Here is a 17,484-nt window from a genome sequence, read left to right as displayed (position 1 = left end):
AGTTTGGAGTGTGACTGTTTGAGGTTGTGGACAGGTGTCTTTTATACTGATATCAAGTTCAAACAGGTGCCATTAATACAGGTAACGAGTGGAGGACAGAGGAGCCTCTTAAAGAAGAAGTTACAGGTCTGTGAGAGCCAGAAATCTTGCTTGTTTGTAGGTGACCAAATACTTATTTTCCACCATCATTTGCAAATAAATTCATAAAAAATCCTACAATGTGATTTTCTGGATTTTTTTCCCTCAATTTGTCTGTCATAGTTGACGTGTACCTATGATGCAAATTACAGGCCTCTCTCATCTTTTTAAGTGGGAGAACTTGCACAATTGGTGGCTGACTAAATATTTTTTTCCCCCACTGTATATGATCACATACAAACGTGTAGCAGAGTTCAGAGCGTGCCGTAAGCTCACTCCACAGCTAGTTGTGTATGGAGCTAATTGGTACCTTTTGGGTGGCTCAAACTGGTGGTACAGTGAGGGAAAAAAGTATTTGATCCCCTGCTGATTTTGTACGTTTGCCCACTGACAAAGACATGATCAGTCTATAATTTTAATGGTAGGTGTATTTGAACAGTGAGAGACAGAATAACAACAACAAAATCCAAAAAAACGCATGTCAAAAATGTTATATATTGATTTGCATTTTAATGAGGGAAATAAGTATTTGACCCCTCTGCAAAACATGAATTAGTACTTGGTGGCAATCACAGAGGTCAGAAGTGTCTTGTAGTTGGCCACCAGGTTTGCACACATCTCAGGAGGGATTTTGTCCCACTCCTCTTTGCAGATCTTCTCCAAGTCATTAAGGTTCCAAAGGGGATCTTCAGCCATTTTATTTATTTTATTTATTTTATTTATTTTATTTATTTTATTTATTTAACCTTTATTTAACCAGTTAAGCCATTTGAGAACAAGTTCTCATTTACAACTGCGACCTGGCCAAGATAAAGCAAAGCAGTGCGATAAAAACAACAACAACACAGAGTTACATATGGAATAAACAAAACGTACAGTCAATAACACAATATAAAATGTAGTACAGTCGTATGAAATAGTTTGGGCACCCCTCTGAGGCTGCATGTTAATTGACTCTGTCGTCACAGAAAATGATCAAAGTGGCATGCCATTCAGTTTCTAATAAAAGCTGAGTACTGGGGTATTGTCCAGACAAAGATTTTAGTGTAGCAATATTAAGTTGTATGAAATTAAATCAGATGTGAAAAATAGGCTATGCAAAAATTAAAAAAGGGTACCCTTGTCATTCTGTTGATTTGAATACCTGAAACTATTTAGCACTGATGAATTGGAACACACAATTGGTTTGGTGAGCTCATTAAGCCTTGAACTTCATAGACAAGTGCATCCAATCATGAGAAAATGTATTTAAGGGGGGCAATTGCAAGTTGTTGTTCTCTTTGACTCTCCTCTGAAGAGTGGCAACATGGGGGCCTCAAAACAACTCTCAAATGACCTGAAAACAAAGATTGTTCAACATTATGGTTTAGGGGAAGGCTACAAAAAGCTATCGCAGAGATGTAAGCTGTCAGTGTCCACTGTGAGGAACATAGTGAGGAAATGGAAAACCACAGGCACAGTTCTTGTTAAGGCCAGAGGTGGCAGGCCAAGTAAAATATCGGAGAGGCAAAGGCGAAGGATGGTGAGAACGGTCAAAAACAGCCCACAGACCACCTCCAAAGACCTACAACATCATCTTGCTGCAGATGGTGTCACTGTGCATCGTTCAACAATTCAGCGCACTTTGCACAAGGAGAAGCTGTACGGGAGAGTGATGCAGAAGAAGCCTTTTCTGCCAAACGCCACAAACAGAGTCGCTTGAGGTACGCAAACGCACATTTGGACAAGCCAGCTTCATTTTGGAATAAGGTGCTGTGGACTGATGAAGCAAATATTTAGTTATTTGGTCATAACAAGGGGCGTTATGCATGACGGCAAAAGAACACAGCGTTCCAAGAAAAACACTTGCTACCCACAGTAACATTTGGTGGGGGTTCCATCATGCTGTGGGGCTGTGTGGCCAGTGCCGGTACTGGGAATCCTGTTAAAGTTGAGGGTCGCATGGATTCCACTCAATATCAGCAGATTCTTGGGAATAATGTTGAAGAATCAGTCACAAAGTTGAAGTAACGCCGGGGCTGGATATTTCAACAAGACAACGTCCCAAAAAACTGCTAAAAATCTACCCTGGCATTTATGCAGAGGAACAAGTACAATGTTCTGGAATGGCCATCCCAGTCCCCAGACCTGAATATCGTTGAGATTCTGTGGGATGATTTGAAGCGGGCTGTCCATGCTCGGCAACCATCAAACCTAACTGAAGTGGAGATGTTTTGTAAGGAGGAATGGTCCAAAATACCTTCATCCAGAATCCAGACACTCATTAGAGGCTATAGGAAGCGTCAAGAGGCTGTTATTTTAGCAAGAGGAGGCTCTACTAAATATTGATGTGATTTTTCTGTTGGGGTGCCCAAATTTATGCGGCTGTCTAATTTCGTTTTGATGCATATTGCACATTTTCTGTTAATCCAATAAACCTAATTTCACTATTTCCAAACACCCAATTATTTATAAATGGAAATCATGGAGATTGTCAGGGGTGCCCAAACTTTTTCATACGACTGTAAGTTATGGACGTAAGGCAATAAAAAATAATATATAGTACATTGATTACTGCAGTCACAATGTGGTTGTCCAGTCATGCATCTGGATTACAATATGTTTCATACATCATAGACAGGTGTAGTCACTAATCCTCTTTTATTCTGCTTATTGTTAAATGATTTAATAATAAACTGTATGTAATGGAAAAATACCTATACGAGGCATTGGAAAGCCTCCCTGGTCGTTGTGGTTGAATCTGTGTTTGAAATTCACTGCTCGACTGAGGGACCTTACATGTAATTGTGTGTGTGGGGTTCAGAGGTGAGGCAGTCGTTCACAAATCATGTTAAACTATTATTGCACACAGAGTGAGTCCATGCAACTTATTATTTTTATTTTTATTTCATTTCACCTTTGTTTAACCAGGTAAACCAGTTGAGAACAAGTTCTCATTTACAACTGCGACCTGGCCAAGATAAAGCAAAGCAGTGCGATAAAAACAACAACACAGAGTTACATATGGAATAAACAAAATGTACAGTCAATAACACAATAGAAAATCTATATACAGTCTGTACAAATGTAGTAAATTATGGAGGTAAGGCAATAAATAGGCCATTGTGTAAAATAATTACAATTTAGTATTAACACTGGAGTGATAGATGTGTAGAAGATGATGTGCAAATAGAGATACTGGGGTGCAAATGAGCAAAATAAATAACAATATGGGGATGAGGTAGTTGGGTGGGCTAATTACAGATGGGCTGTGTACAGGTGCAGTGATCGGTAAGCTGCTCTGACAACTGATGCTTAAAGTTAGTGAGGGAGATAAGAGTCTCCAGCTTCAGAGATTTTTGCAGTTCGTTCCAGTCATTAGCAGCAGAGAACTGGAAGGAATGGCGACCAAAGGAGGTGTTGGCTTTGGGGATGACCAGTGAGATATACCTGCTGGAGCGCATACTACGGGTGGGTGTTGCTATGGTGACCAATGAGCTAAGATAAGGCGGGGATTTGCCTAGCAGTGATTTATAGATGGCCTGGAGCCAGTGGGTTTGACGACAAACATGTAATGAGGACCAGCCAACAAGAGCGTACAGGTCACAGTGGTGGGTAGTGTATGGGGCTTTGGTGACAAAATGGATGGCACTGTGATAGACTACATCCAATTTGCTGAGTAGAGTGTTGGAGGATACAGTGGGGGAAAAAAGTATTTAGTCAGCCACCAATTGTGCAAGTTCTCCCACTTAAAAAGATGAGAGAGGCCTGTAATTTTCATCATAGGTACACGTCAACTATGACAGACAAATTGAGAATTTTTTTCCAGAAAATCACATTGTAGGATTTTTTTATGAATTTATTTGCAAATTATGGTGGAAAATAAGTATTTGGTCAATAACAAAAAGTTTCTCAATACTTTGTTATATACCCTTTGTTGGCAATGACACAGGTCAAACGTTTTCTGTAAGTCTTCACAAGGTTTTCACACACTGTTGCTGGTATTTTGGCCCATTCCTCCATGCAGATCTCCTCTAGAGCAGTGATGTTTTGGGGCTGTCGCTGGGCAACACGGACTTTCAACTCCCCTCCAAAGATTTTCTATGGGGTTGAGATCTGGAGACTGGCTAGGCCACTCCAGGACCTTGAAATGCTTCTTACGAAGCCACTCCTTCGTTGCCCGGGCGGAGTGTTTGGGATCATTGTCATGCTGAAAGACCCAGCCACGTTTCATCTTCAATGCCCTTGCTGATGGAAGGAGGTTTTCACTCAAAATCTCACGATACATGGCCCCATTCATTCTTTCCTTTACACGGATCAGTCATCCTGGTCCCTTTGCAGAAAAAACAGCCCCAAAGCATGATGTTTTCACCCCCATGCTTCACAGTAGGTATGGTGTTCTTTGGATGCATCTCAGCATTTTTTGTCCTCTAAACACGACGAGTTGAGTTTTTACCAAAAAGTTCTATTTTGGTTTCATCTGACCATATGACATTTTCCCAATCCTCTTCTGGATGCACTCTAGCAAACTTCAGACGGGCCTGGACATTTACTGGCTTAAGCAGGGGGACACGTCTAGCACTGCAGGATTTGAGTCCCTGGCGGCGTAGTGTGTTACTGATGGTAGGCTTTGTTACTTTGGTCCCAGCTCTCTGCAGGTCATTCACTAGGTCCCCCGTGTGGTTCTGGGATTTTTGCTCACCGTTCTTGTGATCATTTTGACCCCACGGGGTGAGATCTTGCATGGAGCCCCAGATTGAGGGAGATTATCAGTGGTCTTGTATGTCTTCCATTTCCTAATAAATGCTCCCACAGTTTTCTTCAAACCAAGCTGCTTACCTATTGCAGATTCAGTCTTCCCAGCCTGGTGCAGGTCTACAATTTTGTTTCTGGTGTCCTTTGACAGCTCTTTGGTCTTGGCCATAGTGGAGTTTGGAGTGTGACTGTTTGAGGTTGTGGACAGGTGTCTTTTATACTGATAACAAGTTCAAACAGGTGCCATTAATACAGGTAACGAGTGGAGGACAGAGGAGCCTCTTAAATAAGAAGTTACAGGTCTGTGAGAGCCAGAAATCTTGTTTCTTTGTAGGTGACCAAATACTTATTTTCCACCATAATTTGCAAATAAATTCATTAAAAATCCTACAATGTGATTTTCTGGAATTTTTTTTCTCAATTTGTCTGTCATAGTTGACGTGTACCTATGATGAAAATTACAGGCCTCTCTCATCTTTTTAAGTGGGAGAACTTGCACAATTGGTGGCTGACTAAATACTTTTTTTCCCCACTGTATTTTGTAAATGACATTGCCGAAGTCAAGGATCGGTAGGATAGTCAGTTTTACGAGGGCATGTTTGGCAGCATGAGTGAGGGAGGCTTTGTTGCGAAATAGGAAGCCAATTCTAGATTTAACTTTGGATTGGAGATTCTTAATGTGGAAGGAGAGTTTACAGTCTAACCAGACACCTAGGTATTTGTAGTTGTCCACATACTCTAGGTCAGACCCGCCGAGAGTAGTGATTCTAGTCGGGCGGGCGGGTGCAAGCAGCGTTCGGTTGAAGAGCATGCATTTAGTTTTATTAGCGTTTAAGAGCAGTTGGAGGCTAAGGATAGTCCTTTTTGTTTCCAGGTAGAACCCTTTTGGGTTACATCTACGTTTCGCGGAACCCAAAAGGGTTCTACCTGCAACCAAAAAACAGTACATCAAAGGGTTCTCCTATGGGGACAGACGAAAAACCCTTTAAGGTTCTAGATAGCACCTTTTTTTCTAAGAGTGCAGGGCAAAAAAAACAAACATGTTCACCCCTTTGGTTCCCAAGGACCAGGATAAAGAAACGCTGTTCTATCTAGACTAATCCCATTCAACCACCTCACCTCTCCCTGGCCACTGTATGTAGACATGATCCAACTCTGTGAACACTGACTATACTTAAATTAATGTTTGTTACGTGTACCTGCTTGCTTTATTTGCCTTAAAAAAAAATGTTTTGTGCACCTACTCTAGCAGTCTAGTCCCTCCACCCTTTCCTCTTGTATCCTCTCTCCCTCTACTATAGCAGTCTAGTCCCTCCACCCTTTCCTCTTGTATCCTCTCTCCCTCTACTATAGCAGTCTAGTCCCTCCACCCTTTCCTCTTGTATCCTCTCTCCCTCTACTATAGCAGTCTAGTCCCTCCACCCTTTCCTCTTGTAACCTCTCTCCCTCTACTATAGCAGTCTAGTCCCTCCACCCTTTCCTCTTTGGTGATTGGACTGATGGATGTAAACAGACATTTTGCTGCTACCACGTTTAACAATGTGTGATTCATTACATCATCATTTAAAATAAAGTGAATCATTTTTGTTTCATGTTCTTGTTTGTGCTATGGAGGTCCAGTAGGAGAATGTGAACACTACTGACGACTGTATTGCAATCATGTTGGTAATGTATCCCTTTCCTCTAGTAACCTCTCTCCCTCTACTATAGCAGTCTAGTCCCTCCACCCCTTTCCTCTTGTAACCTCTCTCCCTCTACCATAGCAGTCTAGTCCCTCCACCCTTTCCTCTAGTAACCTCTCTCCCTCTACTATAGCAGGGGGAGAGGAGGTCCAGTAGGTGAATGTGAACACTACTGACAACTGTATTGCAATCATGTGACCTTGTAAAGCTGTCATCAAGGCAAAGGGCGGCTATTTGAAGAATCTCAAATATAAAATATAGTTTGATTTGTTTAACACTTTTTTGGTTACTACATGATTCCATATGTGCTATTTCATAGTTTTGATGTCTTCACTATTATTCTACCATGTAGAAAATAGTAAAAATTAAGAAAAACCCTTGAATGAGTAGGTGTTCTAAAACTTTTGACTGCTACTGTATAATGTGTGTAATGTGTATAATTTATAATGTATATAACTTGTATAATGTAAAATCTATTTATTATGTAAAATGTACAATCTCTATCATGTGTAAAATCTATAATCTATATAATTTGAATAATCCATAATCTATATGATGTGTAAAATATATAATGTGTTAAATATGTATAATGTATATGTGTTAAACGGGATACATCGACAGATCTCTGACAAGGCTAGAACATGCTAGTGTTAACGTCAACGGCTGCGTCACAGTTCTCTTCACTTTTCCAGAAGTGTGAACTTGCACATTCCCCATCATGGTTTTAAAAGCATAGGAATGCTGTCAGCATTGGGCTGGAGGGACTTTCATAGGAATGCTGTCAGCATTGGGCTGGAGGGACTTTCATAGGAATGCTGTCAGCATTGGGCTGGAGGGACTTTCATAGGAATGCTGTCAGCATTGGGCTGGAGGGACTTTCATAGGAATGCTGTCAGCATTGGCTGGAGGGACGTTCATAGGAATGCTGTAAGCATTGGGCTGGAGGGACTTTCATAGGAATGCTGTCAGCATTGGGCTGGAGGGACTTTCATAGGAATGCTGTCAGCATTGGCTGGAGGGACTTTCATAGGAATGCTGTCAGCATTGGGCTGGAGGGACTTTCATAGGAATGCTGTCAGCATTGGGCTGGAGGGACTTTCATAGGAATACTGTCAGCATTGGCTGGAGGGACGTTCCACTATTGTCAAATCCATGAGAGAAAGTGTGCAAGTGTACACTTCTTGAGATCAATGCAGAATTGGGACGTCGCCAATGCCTTTATTTCTGAATGGAGAGAACAGACTGAAAGTGATGTAGTAATTCTGGTCTCCACTAGATGGTAGTCACGAGCCAAACACACATCTTGCCTGTGTTGGACACGCTCCATCAATGGAAGGACATGCCAAGTCCCATTGTTCAGGAAATGAACAAATCATCAAGGGTAGAGGACTAAAGATATACATTAGACAAATAGTATCACAATAGTTATATTAATAGTTAATGTCTTAGTTTTTTCTGCTATTATCTTTAGCCTATAACAAATATCACAACTGTAAAAGTGATAGACAGACTACCCCCCTGTAACTATTCCCCAGGTCATTGCTGTAAATGAGAATGTGTCAACTTACCAGGTAAAATAAGTGATGTATGGTTTCAGTTTGAACTTTTCCAAAGTTCAAGACTGGATTGAGATGGATCTAATGTCCACTGTCCACTACAACATGGGTAGATAGATGATTTGACCTTTTATAGTCAATTAAGACTCTTTAACATTGTGCGTCCCAAATTACACCCTGTGCACTACCTTTGACCATGGCCCTATCCAGACAGACGGACGGGGCCCTATCCGGACGGACGGATGGACGGGGCCCTATCCAGACGGACGGACGGGGCCCTATCCGGACGGACGGACGGGGCCCTATCCAGACGGACGGACGGGGCCCTATCCAGACGGACGGACGGGGCCCTATCCAGACGGACGGAAGGGGCCCTATCCGGACGGACGGACGGGGCCCTATCCAGACGGACGGACGGGGCCCTATCCAGACGGGACGGACGGGCCCTATCCAGACGGACGGACGGGGCCCTATCCGGACGGACGGATGGACGGGGCCCTATCCAGACGGACGGACGGGCTCCTATCCAGACGGACGGACGGGCGGGGCCCCTATCCGGACGGACGGGCTCTATCCGACGGACGGGCCCTATCCCGGGACGGACGGACGGGACGGGCCCTATCCAGACGGACGAGGCCCTATCCCGGGACGGACGGGGCCCTATCCGGACGGACGGGACGGACGGGGCCCTATCCAGACGGACGGACGGGGCCCTATCCAGACGGACGGACGGGGCCCTATCCAGACGGACGGACGGGGCCCTATCCAGACAGACGGACGGGGCCCTATCCGGACGGACGGATGGACGGGGCCCTATCCAGACGGACGGACGGGGCCCTATCCAGACGGGACGGACGGGCGGGGCCCTATCCCGGACGGGCGGGGCCCTATCCCGGACGGACGGACGGACGGGCCCTATCCAGACGGGACGGGCCCTATCCCGGAGGACGACGGACGGGCCCCTATCCAGACGGGACGGGCCCCTATCCCGGACGGACGGACGGGACGGACGGGACCTATCCAGACGGACGGACGGGCCCTATCCAGACGGACGGACGGGGCCCTATCCTGACGGACGGACTTGGCCCTATCCGGACGGACGGATGGACGGGGCCCTATCCAGACGGACGGACGGGCCCTATCCAGACGGGCCGGACGGGCCCCTATCCAGACGGACGGACGGGCCCCTATCCAGACGGACGGACGGCCCCTATCCAGACGGGACGGACGAGGCCCTATCCCAGACGGACGGACGGGCCCTATCCCGGACGGGCGGGACGGGGCCCTATCCAGACGGACGGACGGGCCTATCCAGACGGGACGGGCGGGGCCCCTATCAGGACGGGACGGACGGGCTCTATCAGGACGGACGGACGGGCCCCTATCCAGACGGACGGACGGGGCCCTATCCAGACGGACGGACGGACGGGGCCCTATCCGGACGGACGGGGCCCTATCCGGACGGACGGACGGACGGGGCCCTATCCAGACGGACGGGGCCCTATCCGGACGGACGGACGGGGCCCTATCCAGACGGACGGACGAGGCCCCTATCCAGACGGACGGACGGGGCCCTATCCCGGACGAGACGGATGGACAGGGCCCCTATCCAGACGGGACGGACGGGGCCCTATCCAGGACGGACGGGCGAGGGCCCCTATCCAGACGGACGGACGGGGCCCTATCCAGACGGACGGACGGGGCCCTATCAGGACGGACGGACGGGGCCCTATCCAGACGGACGGACGGGGCCCTATCAGGACGGACGGACGGGGCCCTATCCAGACGGACGGACGGGGCCCTATCCAGACGGACGGACGGGGCCCTATCCAGACGGACGGACGGGGCCCTATCCAGACGGACGGATGGACAGGGCCCCTATCCAGACGGGCCGGACGGGCCCCTATCCGGACGGACGGACGGGGCCCTATCCAGACGGACGGACGGATGGGGCCCCTATCCAGACGGACGGACGGGCCCTATCCAGACGGACGGACGGGGCCCCTATCCAGACGGACGGACGAGGCCCTATCCAGACGGGACGGCGGGCCCTATCCAGACGGGACGGACGAGGGCCCTATCCAGACGGACGGACGGGGCCCTATCCAGACGGACGGACGGGGCCCTATCCGGACGGACGGACGGACGGGGCCCTATCCAGACGGACGGACGGGGCCCTATCCAGACGGACGGACGGGGCCCTATCCGGACGGACGGACGGGGCCCTATCCAGACGGACGGACGGGGCCCTATCCAGACGGACGGACGGGGCCCTATCCAGACGGACGGACGGACGGGCCCCTATCCTGACGGACGGACGGACGGGGCCCTATCCAGATGGACGGATGGACAGGGCCCTATCCAGACGGACGGACGGACGGGGCCCTATCCAGACGGACGGACGGACGGGCCCCTATCCAGACGGACGGACGGGCCCTATCCCAGACGGGACGCGGGCCCCTATCCGGACGGGACGGACGGACGGGCCCTATCCAGACGGACGGACGGGCCCCTATCCAGACGGGCGGACGGGGCCCTATCCAGACGGGACGGACGGGGCTCCTATCAGGACGGACGGACGGGCCCTATCCAGACGGACGGACGGGGCCCCTATCCAGACGGACGGACGGGCCCTATCCCAGACGGACGGACGGGGCCCTATCCGACGGGACGGATGGACAGGGCCCCTATCCAGACGGACGGGGCCCTATCCCAGACGGATGGACGGGGCCCTATCCAGACGGACGGACGGGGCCCTATCCAGACGGACGGACGGGGCCCTATCCAGACGGACGGACGGGGCCCTATCCGGACGGACGGATGGACAGGGCCCTATCCAGACGGACGGGGCCCTATCCAGACGGACGGGGCCCTATCCAGACGGACGGACGGATGGTAAAAGTAGTGGACTACATAAGGAATAAATCAAATCAAATCACATTTTATTGGTCACATACACGTGTTTAGCAGATGTTATTGCGGGTGTAGCGAAATGCTTGTGCTTCTAGCTCCGACAGTGCAGTAATATCTAACAAGTAATATCTAACAATTTCACAACATATACCCAATACACACAAAACTAAGTAAGGAATGAATTAAGAATATATACATAGACGGACAAGCGATGTTGGAGCGGCATGGACTAAGATACAGTATTTTGAATTTATTATGGATCCCCATTAGCTGCTGCCTAGGCAGCAGCTACTCTTCCTGGGGTCCAGCAAAATTAAGACAGAGTAGTATAGAATGCAGTATATACATATGAGATGAGTAATGCAAGATATGTTAACAATATTAAAGTGGCCTCTCGGGGCCTTAGGGATACGGAGGGACGTGGGTGGGATGCTGATCACTGGGATGACGGCTCAACTTGGGATGGGGAGGGGCTTTAGCGGGGGAATTAGTGGAGAACAATTGAAGGGTTACTCCGTAGCAATGCAAATATCACGGTACAGCTATATGGACACTCAATCATTACGCTATTTTTTATTGGTAAATTTACAAACATATATAATGATAAATAGACTTGAAACTTGTATCTCATTATGGTGTATGGTGAAATAAGTATAGCCAGTTATAATTGTAATGGCTTAGCTGATAATAACAAAAGAAGAACAATATTTACATGGCTCAAAGAGAAGGAATATAATATCTATTGTATACAGGAAACTCATTCAACAATTCGAGATGAAGTAGCGTGGAAAAAAGAATGGGGGGGGGAAATATACTTCTCCCATGGGGAAAGAAATTCAAAAGGGGTGATGATATTAATTAATAGTAATTTCGATCCGAATGTGCAAATTGTCCAAATAGATACGCAAGGTAGATGGATTATTTTAAATATGGTATTGGACCATAAACAGATATGGCTCATTAACCTTTACGGACCAAATAATGATGATCCACAATTCTTTGACAATATATATAATAAATTATCAAGCCTGCAAGCAACTCAAGACAATATTATTATGGTGGGGGATTATAATACTGTTTTAAATAGCTCAATGGACCGAAAAGGAAATCACACCACAAACAATCACCCACATGCTCTTAAGGAAATTGTGAATGTCATGGATACATTAGAACTAGTAGATATATGGAGGCTTAAATATGCTGATCTAGTGAGATATACATGGCGGAGACTGAATCAAGCTAGTCGTCTTGACTTCTTTCTTATCTCATTCTCGTTGGCACCAAAAGTAAAAAAAAGTGTTGATAGGGGACAGAATGCGGTCGGACCATCATATAATAGGCATATACATTACTCTGACTGAATTTCCACGTGGGCGAGGATATTGGAAATTTAATCAAAGCCTATTAGATGATAATTTATTTATAATTAGAACAAAGGAATTTATAACTGACTTTTTCCAACATAACATAGGTACAGCGAATCCCCTTATTGTATGGGACACCTTTAAATGTGCCTTTAGAGGCCATGCAATTCAGTACTCATCTCGAAAACAAAAGCAATTTAGGTCAAAAGAGTTTATACTAAGAAAGGAAATAGAAAGTCTAACAGAACAGATAGATGGCAATAAAAACTGTAACATAGAGGCTCAGAATAAATTAGAGGAAAAACAAAAGAAATGGAAAAACTTATTCAAGAAAGATCAAGTGTAATATATTATAAAAATAAAGCAAACTGGATGGAATATGGGGAAAAATGCACAAAATTCTTTTTTAATCTTCAACATAGGAATGCTACCAAAAAGAACTTAATGAAACTGGTTACAATTGACGGAGTCACCCATAATTCACCTAATGATATTTTGAAGGAAGAAACAAAGTATTTTAAGCATATGTTTTCTTTTCAGTCGCCTCCATCTCCTCTAACTGAAGCTAATTGTAGAGATTTTTTTTCTATTGATAATGTCAAATTAACAGCCACACAGAAAGACTCATGTGAAGGTGAAATTACAGAGGAGGAACTTCTGGATGCAATTAAAGACTTTAAGTCCGGGAAAACTCCAGGGTTGGATGGCATACCAATCGAGGTATACCAAACCTTTTTGATATACTAAGAGGACCGTTATTAGCATGTTTTAACCACTCCTATGTAAATGGTAGATTATCTGACACTCAAGAAGAAGGTCTGATCTCATTATTACTGAAACAGGATACAAGTGGAAAATATAAAGATCCAGTCCATTTACAAAATTGGAGGCCACTTACACTTCAGTGTTGTGATGCAAAAATCCTAGCAAAATGTATAGCGCATAGAATTAAAAAGGTATTGTCGGATATTATTCATTCTAATCAGACAGGTTTTTTACATGGAAGATACATTGGAGATAATATAAGGCAAGTATTGGAAACAATAGAACACTATGAAAAATATGGGAAACCAGGCCTGCTATTCATAGCAGACTTCGAAAAAGGCATTTGATAAAGTTCGACTGGAATTTATATATAAATGCCTGGAGCATTTCAATTTTGGAGAATCTCTTATAAAATGGGTCAAAATCATGTATAGTAACCCTAGGTGTAAAATAGTAAATAATGGCTATTTCTCAGAAAGTTTTAAACTGTCAAGAGGAGTGAAACAAGGTTGTCCACTATCGGCATATCTATTTATTGTGGCCATCGAGATGTTAGCTATTAAAATCAGATCCAATAATAATATCAGAGGATTAGAAATACAGGGCTTAAAAACAAAGGTGTCATTGTACGCAGATGATTCATGTTTTCTTTTAGATCCACAACTAGAATCCCTCCACAGCCTCATAGAGGATCTAGATACATTTTCTAACCTCTCTGGATTAAAACCAAATTATGACAAATGTACTATATTACGTATTGGATCACTAAAAAATACAATTTTTACATTACCATGTAGTTTACCAATAAAATGGTCTGATGGTGATGTAGATATACTCGGAATACATATCCCAAAGGAAATAAATGATCTCACTTCAATAAATTTTAATAGAAAGTTAGCAAAAATAGATAAGATCTTACTACCATGGAAAGGAAAATACCTGTCAATTTGTGGAAAAATCACCCTGATTAACTCTTTAGTATTATCCCAGTTTACCTATTTGCTTATGGTCTTGCCTACGCCTAGCAAACAGTTTTTTAAATTATATGAGAAAAAATATTCAATTTTATTTGGAGCGGCAAGCCAGACAGAATTAAAAGAGCATATTTATATAATGAATATGAATTCGGAGGACAGAAATTATTAAATATTAAAGCATTAGACCTATCACTAAAATCTTCAGTCATCCAAAAGTTATACTTAAATCCGAACTGATTCTCAAGCAAATTAGTAAGATTGTCTCACCCACTGTTCAAGAAAGGCCTTTTTCCCTTTATTCAGATTACAACCTCTCACTTTCAGTTATTTGAAAAGGAAATAATCTCCCAAATGTCACTATTTCTAAAACAAGCCATAGAAAGTTGGTTGCAATTTCAATTTAATCCTCCAGAAACGACAGAACAAATAATGCAACAAATATTGTGGTTAAATTCAAATATACTAATTGACAAAAAACCTTTATTTTTTGACAGAATGTTTAAAAAAGGTATAATCTTCGTAAATGATATCATCGGTAGGACTGGTGGAGTTATGTCGCACATGCAGCTAACAAAAACATATGGAAATGTCTGCTCTACCCAGAATTACAACCAAATAATTGCAGCCTTACCGCAAAAGTGGAAGAGGAAAGTTGAAGGGGGAGAAAGTAAGGAACTTGTCTGTCGGCCTTGCATTAAAGAACATAATTGGTTAAGGAAAACTGTGATTAATAAAAAAGTATATCAGTTTCACTTAAGGACCAAAGGATTGACAGCCGTCCCATATAGATTGCAAAATAGTTGGGAAGAGATCTTTGACGTACCGATCCCATGGCATAGTGTTTATGAACTGACACGCAAAAACGACACCGGATTCAAAAATTAGAATCTTTCAATTTAAATTATTATATAAAATTCTTGCTACCAATAGAATGTTATTTATATGGGGGGATACAATCTTCCCAGCTCTGCAGATTTTGCTGTGAAGAGATAGAATCATTAGATCATTTGTTTTGGTTGTTTTGGTTGTAGCTTGTTTTTGGACACAGGTCCAGGAATGGCTAAAGGATTGCAATATTTACCTGGAACTAACCTTGCAGATAGCATTACTGGGTGATCTGAAAAGTCATAGTCAATCAATCAATAATATAATAATACTTTTAGCAAAAATGTTTATTTTTAATTCACAATCTGTAGAAGCAATGAGAATAGAAAGGTTCAGAACTTTTGTAAAACATCACAGTACGGTTGAAATATATATGGCAAATAGAAATCCTATATGGATGGTGTTAAGAGATAGATGGGAGGTATTGAATAGAGTTGAAGGATGGGATTAATAACAAATAACAACAAATAATAACGAAGATAGCTAATAATGTAAAGCATACTGTGTCCATAATAAGTATATAGGTTGTATGTTGGGAGCTTTTGGGAAAGAGCACAGTTAGAAAGATATGGCATTTAGAAGCAAACCGGATGGACATCATGAAAATGATCGGAGAGGTTGAGAGTAGAAGAAGTTCAGGAGCAAAAAATTAATATATATATATATATATATATATATATATATATATATATATATATAGATATAGAATTATTGTAAAATTAACTCTGTCCATAAGGTGTAGATAGTAAGTATAGACCGGAAGTAGAGGCCTGGGCGTTGTTGTTCACTAATTTACTCCAAGTAGGGAAAGGATGGTGGGGTTGAAAAGTAATAAAGGGGAATATAAAAAATAAAAATAAAAAAAACATGGGGGATTGGAAGTGATGCAGACAATTACATTGATAGAAGATACAATCTATCTGCAATATTAAGCTGATCCATCCCCCCTATAAAAAAAAAAAATATAAATATTAAAGTGACTAATGTTCCATTTCTTTAAAGTGGCCAGTGATTTCAATAGGCAGCAGCAGCCTCTAATGTGCTAGTGATGGCTGTTTAACAGTCTGATGGCCTTGAGATAGAAGCTGTTTTTCATTCTCTCTGTCCCAGCTTTGATGCGCCTGTATTGACCTCGCCTTCTGGATGATAGCGGGGTGAACAGGAAGTGGCTCGGGTGGTTGATGTCCTTGATTATCTTTTTGGCCTTCCTGTGACATCGGGTGCTGCATGTGTCTTGGAGGGCGGGTAGTTTGCCCCCGGTAATGCGTTCGGCAGACCACACAACCCTCTGGAGAGCCTTGTGGTTGCGGGCGGTGCAGTTGCCGTACCAGGTGCTGATGCAGCCCGACAGAATAAGGGGCCTTTTGGGCCGTTTTAACCTCTAGTCTCAGGAGCCTTTCTGGGAGTTTGGTGTATGAAACACGAAACATGTTAGACGTTGTGTAAAAGCAGGGTGGGACAGTTACTCTACCATGCTCTTCTTAGATTTGTAAAAGCCAATTGATGCTTGATCCGAAAATGTAGTCGGAGGCTTCGTATGGAGGGTGTGACGCAATTGTGGAGCTTCCGGAGGCATGCTGAGGCCAAATCAAGCTCCGCACCGCATCACCGTATCTCTCCAATATTGTAACAATGCAGAGGGCTCCGCATAGCTCCGCATTGACATCATGTTTTGACGGTAGGTGGGGGCGGGAGGTCCTGTATATAAACACAAACTCACTTCCTTTACAACTTCCTTCACAGCAGCGCAGCTCCGTGAAGAGCAAGATGTATGAATGCCCTGACTTCTGCTGAGGCCGTATATCCCAGTAAATGCTGTAGCGCCACTGCAGACATTGGATTGACCTGCAGAGCCTTTTACAAACACAAGATCTCTCACTGCATCTCAGTGCTTGAGGTGTCACTACAGACCCCCCTGGTTCGATTCCAGGCTGTATCACAACCGGCCGTGATTGGGAGTCCCATAGGGCGGCGCACAATTGGCCCAGCGTCGTCTGTGTTTGGCCGGTGTAGGCCGTCATTGTAAATAAGAATTTGTTCTTAACTGACTTGCCTAGTTAAATAAAGGTTAAATAAATAAAAAAGTATAACCTTACATCAGTTAGCAGGTTGGCCATCCTTATCAGTTAGCAGGTTGGCCATCCTTATCTGTTAGGTGACAGACTCACTGGTACCCGTTTGCCTTCTCAGGGCAGCTGCCAATATATATACAAACTTGACCTTACCGTCTGCGATCTCAAAATTGTATTTTATATAATGTCCCCAACATAAGGAGTCTGGTAAGAGTTATTTTAGCTTTGCTCCCCAATAATCTTGGATCTGAAACTAGATTATTTTATTCTGATTGTTGATTTTAAATCCCAGATTGGAGCGCCGCTGAACCTGCTGTTATAAACTCTCTTATGCACTGTTTTAATTTCCATCATTGTTATGTTTTATGTAGTGTTTTATGTAGTGTTTTATGTAGTGT

The 17,484-nt window shown here is 44.1% G+C and overlaps 1 protein-coding gene across 1 annotated transcript; it reads left to right on the top strand.

Moving 5' to 3' along the window:
* Positions 1-9,213: 9,213 nt before the first annotated feature.
* Positions 9,214-11,009, top strand: LOC123491596 (S-antigen protein-like). The gene is made up of 2 exons (XM_045222751.1): positions 9,214-10,154; positions 10,556-11,009. Exons 1-2 carry the CDS (start codon positions 9,214-9,216, stop codon positions 11,007-11,009), a joined length of 1,395 nt encoding a protein of 464 aa, XP_045078686.1.
* The last annotated feature ends 6,475 nt before the right edge of the window (positions 11,010-17,484 follow it).

The sequence above is a fragment of the Coregonus clupeaformis genome, chromosome 9, assembly GCF_020615455.1.
Source record: "Coregonus clupeaformis isolate EN_2021a chromosome 9, ASM2061545v1, whole genome shotgun sequence".
NCBI classification, from domain to species: domain Eukaryota; kingdom Metazoa; phylum Chordata; class Actinopteri; order Salmoniformes; family Salmonidae; genus Coregonus; species Coregonus clupeaformis.
The sequence above is the reverse complement of the archived record's forward strand: the minus strand, read 5'-3'. Positions and strand labels throughout refer to the sequence as shown.